Raw genomic sequence first — 6,000 nt, 5'->3', positions numbered from 1 at the left:
CAACCTGTGGCAGGGGACCGCTAGTCAGTAAATAAAGAGCAACAATCAAAAAGAAATTAAAGAACAACACTCAAAAATCAGGGGAATTCCAGAAAAGAAACTATGAGGGCCAACTAACACATCCCAACAAAGTATTCCCCCAGGCAGGAAGCAGCCAGGCTTTAAAGCTGCAAGGCTATTCAATGCTAATCAAGGTGGCCAATTGCAACATTCACACCTCCTTCAAGAAGACAAGAGTTCTTTCTCCCACCCTGGGCACTATTCCACAGGTGTATATATATACTAGCCATCCCCTGCCATGCGTTGCTGTGGCCCAGTCTGCTGATCTAAAGAATAAAGTAATTAGAAAGTGTTGCTTTCTAATATATGTAATTTCTTTATGCTTTTGGGTAAACGGTATTTCTTGTTATTACTTTGTCAGTGTTGATGTGGAGATTGTCTGGTTTGCCTACTCTAGAGCATGCAATATAGAATTGTCCATCTTTAGGGGTCCCTTTCAAATCTATGATACTATCTCTCTCTGTGTGTGTGAATCATATATCTATGGCTGGATGGCTGTTTGTCAGGAGGGCTTTGATTATGTTTTCTTGCCCTGGTGAAGGGAGTTGGATTGGATGGCCTTAAGTATTTTCTGTTGGTCATGGGGGTTCTGTGTGGGAAGTTTGCCCCAATTCTGTAGTTTGTGGGTTTCAGAATGCTCTTTAATTGTTTTGTTATTCATTCATTCAGTCATTTCTGACTCTTCGTGACCTCATGGACCAGCCCACGCCAGAGCTCCCTGTCGGCCGTCACCACCCCCAGCTCCTTCAAGGTCAATCCAGTCACTTCTAGGATGCCATCCATCCATCTTGCCCTTGGTCAGCCCCTCTTCCTTTCTCCTTCCATTTTCCCCAGCATAACTGTCTTCTCTATAATAAAATAAACCGTTATTTGTACCCCACTACCATCTCCCGAAGGATTCGGTGCGGCTTACAAGAGGCCGAGCCCAATTACAACAATAAAACAACAACAACAACAATACAGCAAATTAAAATCAAAAACAAGGCAATAACTTTAGCTTTCCTGTCTTCTCATGATGTGCCCAAAACTCTTTGATGGTAGGTGAACTATAAATCTCAGTAACTACAACTCCCAAATGTCAAGGTCTATTTCCCCCAAACTCCATCTGGGCATATGGAATATTCGTGCCAGGTTTGGTCCAGATCCATCATTGTTTGAGTCCGCAATGCTCTTTGGATGTAGGTGAAATACAACTCCTGAACACCACTCTTTAAACTTGGAGGACCATCATACTCGGAAGGAATCCCACTGGAGCATTGCAGCGCACCCAAATACCTGGGAGTCACTCTGGACCGTGCTCTTACCTACAAGAAGCATTGCTTGAATATCAAGCAAAAAGTGGGTGCTAGAAACAATATCATACGAAAGCTGACTGGCACAACCTAGGGATCACAACCAGATACAGTGAAGGTATCTGCCCTTGCGCTATGCTACTCTGCTACTGAGTATGCATGCCCAGTGTGGAACACATCTCACCACACTAAAACAGTAGATGTGACTCTTAATGAGACATGCCGCATTATCACGGGGTGTCTGCGCCCTACACCACTGGAGAAATTACACTGCTTAGCCGGTATTGCACCACCTGACATCCGCCGGGAAGTAGCAGCCAATAGTGAAAGGACCAAGGCAGAGACATCTCCAGCTCATCCCCTGTTTGGGTATCAGCCAGCACGTCAACGACTTAAATCTAGAAATAGTTTTCTAAGATCTACAGAGACACTCACTGGAACACCTCAGCAAGCGAGAGTCCAAAAGTGGCAGGCTCAACCCCAGAACCTCAACCAATGGCTGATACCAAATGAGAGACTCCCCCCTGGGCACACAGAGGACTGGGCAACTTGGAAGGCGCTGAACAGACTGCGCTCTGGCACCACGAGATGCAGAGCCAACCTCAAGAAATGGGGCTACAAAATGCGAGTGTGGAGATCAGCAAACCACTGACCACCTGCTGCAATGCAACCTGAGCCCTGTCATATGCACAATGGAGTACCTTCTTGCGGCAACACCAGAAGCACTCCAAGTGGCCAGATACTGGTCAAAGGACATTTAATCAACTACCAAACTCACACATTTTGTATTTTGTCTGTTTGTTTGCTTTGTTCTGTTAGAAATGTAATATAATTTCTCTGGTTGCCCTTACACGACAAATAGATAACTCCTGAACGCAAGGTCAATGCCCACCAAATCCTCTCATTTTTTTCCTGTTGGTCGTGGGAGTTCTGTGTGCCACGTTTGATTCAATTCCATCATTGGTGGAGCTCAGAATGCTCTTTGATTGTAGGTGAACTATAAATCCCAGGAACTACAACTCCCAAATGACAAAATCAAAATTTTGGAGTGATGATCACTCCTTGGGTTAGTAGGTGTCTTATGGCCAAATTTGGTGGCAATTCGTCCAGTGGTTTTTGAGTTATGTTAATCCCACAAACGAACACTGTATTAATAGTTTCCAACAGACCTCACAACAACCTCTGAGGATGCCTGCCATAGATGTGAGCGAAAGGTCAAGAGAGAATGCTTCTAGAACATGGAAAACTCACAGCAAGCATCCTGTCGGTCTTTTCAGTAGCCTTTGAGGAAACGGTGCTGAGAGGGGGCGTGGCCTGAGCGGAGCCCCGCCCACAGTGGGGCGTGGCGGGAGCTGAGGCGGAGCGCGGTTGGCGCTGGAGGACCGGAGGTGGGGGTGAGGGGGCGTGCGCGCGGCAGGGAAACAGGGAGGGAGCCCTTCTGTCCCTGGCGCCGAGCTCTGTGGTTAAGATGGCGGCGGGGCGCGCGGGGGCGAGTCTGTGAAGGAGGAGGAGGAGGCGGAGGCCTGTCCGGAGGAGCCCTGTGGGGAGCCGGGCGGAGCCGGGCGGAGCGGCATGTGAGGCGGGCGAGGGCGCTGGCGAGGGCCCGGGGCAGCAGCAGGAGGAGGGCCAGGGGGGCCGCGGGGATGGGCCAGCAGGTGGGCCGCGTCGGGGAGCCGCCCGCCGCCGCCGCCCTCCAGCCGCCTCAGCAGCCTCCTCAGCAACAACAGCAGCCGCAGCAGCAGCAGCCTCTGCCTCTTTCTCAGCCGCAGCCCAAGGGCCTCCGAGGGAGCAGCAGTGGCACCAGCGCGAGGCCCGGCGCGCGGAGGAGGGAGGCGGCGGCGGGGGGCCCCCGAGGCGCCGAGAGCGGCTTCAACGTCTTCGCCCAGCACGGTGAGCATGGAGGGAGGGGCGGGCAGCGGGGAAACCTCCCCTCTCTCTCCTCTCTCCTACCCTACCCTTCCTTTTCAGGGGCGCCATTGAGAGCGAGGGGGCGGCTGTAGAGAGAGATAAGCAACAACCACCCTGTCGCTTCAGACAAAGGTCCGCCTCGCCCCTCTCTTTCCGCGGGAGTCTCCCAGGAGGAGGAGGAGGAGACCAGGCCCCTTTCGCTTCGCATTCCTTGCGTGGGATTGTTCTGCCTCTTCTTCTCCTTTAGGCACTTCCCTACAGCTGTATAAAATCCACACTCAATCGCATTATATGCTAGTGTGGACTCGGATAACGGAGGACCCTTCCACACAGCCATGAAACCCACAAGATCAAGGCAGATCATCCACAACGTCTGCTTTGAACTGGGCGATCTGAGTCCACGCTGCCATATAATAATCCCAATGATATTATATACTGATACTATATTCTATAGATTGTGGTATAATAGCACAATGCAATAATAATATATAATATCCCAGAGTACTTGCAAGGTATCAGCACAAACACAAAACACTCTATGCGTAATGTCAAAGTGTAATATCAAAAGAGCATATAGTATTCCATTTACCAAAATCCCCAGTGCATCGCTCAATTCAGTGGCACACAGCAAACTCAAAAGGAGCAGCCGCTCTCAAACGTAACAGTTCTATGTCTGGATAAGGATTCCACTGTATATAGGCTTCAGGGATATATTCAATAAGAAAAATCATATAAACACAGTAAGCATTGAGTCATGAGGCTATATGTAGACTGAAGACAATAATGAAGATGGAGCACCACTCTCAAAACAATCTTCATGGAAAAAATCCAAATCAAGTCCAGTGAAAATGGAGCACTGCTTCTCAAAATAAGTCTTCAAAGGAAAAGTCCAAATGGCATTCAACAGGGGTGCCCGGGTATTTTTGTACCTTGTTTCAGGGAATTGCTTTGAGAGTGGTGCTCCATCTTCATTATTGTCTTCAGTCTACATATAGCCTCATGACTCAATGCTTACTGTGTTTATATGATTTTTCTTATTGAATGTATCCCTTTTCAACAGAGGCTGGATGGCCATCTGTCAGGGGTGATTTGAATGCAATGTTCCTGCTTCTTGGCAGGGAGTTGGACTGGATGGCCCATGAGGTCTCTTCCAACCTTTTGATTCTATTCTACAATTCTATGTATGTATATATATATACCTTGTAAGCTGCTCTGCATCCCCTTTGGGGTGAGAAGGGCGACATATAAATGCCATAAATAAATATAATATAATAATTATATATTAAATTCATATTACTAATAATATTGCAGTATAGTGGTATAGTATAATAATAATAATAATAATAATAATAATAGAAACAACTGGAAAAGCTGACACGATATGAGGATTTAAAAATGGAACTGGAAAGTCTCTGGCACAAGCTAGTAAAGGTGGTCCCAGTGGTGATTGGCACACTGGGTGCAGTGCCTAAAGACCTAGGACCCTTCCACACAGCCATGAAACCACAAGACCAAGGCAGATCATCCACAATGTCTGCTTTGAACTGGGTGATGTGAGTCCACGCTGCCATATAATAATCACAATGATATTATATACTGATACTGTATTATATAGATTGTGGAATAATAGTACAATACAATAATATATAATATAACAATTATATATTAAATGTTATATTGCTAATAATATTGCAGTATAGTGGTATAGTATAATAATAATAATAATAATAGTAATTAAAAAAGAGAGAAACAACTGGAAAAGCTGACACAATATGAAGATTTAAAGATCAAACTGCAAAGACTCTGCCACAATATATAATACAGTAATTATATATGAAATGTCATATTACTAATAATATTGCAGTATAGTGGTATAGAATAATAATAATAATAATAAAAAGAGAAACAACTGGAAAAGCTGACACGATGTGAAGATTTAAAGATTGAACTGCAGAGACTCTGACACAAGCTAGTCAAGTTGGTCCCAGTAGTGATTGGCACACTGGGTGCAGTGCCTAAAGACCTTGGCCTGCACTTAAACACAATCGCCGCTGACAAGATTACCAGCTGCAGAAGGCCACCTTAATGGGATCTGCAAGCATCATTCGCTGATACATCACACAGTCCTAGACACTTGGGAAGTGTCCGATGTGTGATCCAATACAACAGCCAGCAGAGTGATCTTGTCTGCTGTGCACTCACCTTATTGTGTTCCAAATAATAATAATAATAATAATAATAATAATCTATATAAATAAAAATGTAATGTTCGTTTGTGGGATTAACATAACTCAAAAAACACTGGACAAATTGACACAAAATTTGGCCACAAGACACCTACAAACCCAAGGAGTGACAATCACTCAAAAATTGATTTTGTCATTTGGGAGTTGTAGTGGCTGAGATTTATAGTTAACCTACAATCTAAGAGCATTTTGAACTCCACCAACAATGGAATGGAGCCAAACTTGGCACACAGAACTCCCATGACCAACAGAAAACAATGGAAGGGTTTGGTGGGCATTGGCCTTGAGTTGTAGTTCATCTACATCCAGAGAGCACTGTGGACTCAAACAATGATGGATCTGGACCAAACTTGGCAAGAATACTCAATATGCCCAAAAGCGAACACTGGTGGAGTTTGAGGAAAATAAACCTTGACATTTGGGAGTTATAGTTGCTGGGATTTATAGTTCACCTACAATCAAAGAGCATTCTGAACCCCTCCAACGATGGAATT

At 45.5% G+C, this 6,000-nt stretch overlaps 1 protein-coding gene across 2 annotated transcripts in view; it reads left to right on the top strand.

Moving 5' to 3' along the window:
- The first annotated feature begins 2,779 nt into the window (after positions 1-2,779).
- ABL2 (ABL proto-oncogene 2, non-receptor tyrosine kinase) overlaps positions 2,780-6,000 on the top strand; it is a 60,494-nt gene continuing 57,273 nt past the window's right edge. For both annotated transcript variants that reach the window (XM_060774436.2, XM_060774435.2), the window contains exon 1: positions 2,780-3,242. In XM_060774436.2, the coding sequence (XP_060630419.2) occupies positions 2,996-3,242 (247 nt within the window). In that variant the 5' untranslated portion in view covers positions 2,780-2,995. The remainder of the gene's footprint in view (positions 3,243-6,000) is intronic.

The sequence above is a fragment of the Anolis sagrei genome, chromosome 4 (genome assembly GCF_037176765.1).
Source record: "Anolis sagrei isolate rAnoSag1 chromosome 4, rAnoSag1.mat, whole genome shotgun sequence".
Classification (NCBI taxonomy): domain Eukaryota; kingdom Metazoa; phylum Chordata; class Lepidosauria; order Squamata; family Dactyloidae; genus Anolis; species Anolis sagrei.
Note: the sequence above shows the minus strand (reverse complement) of the source record. Positions and strands in the feature narration are given on the sequence as shown.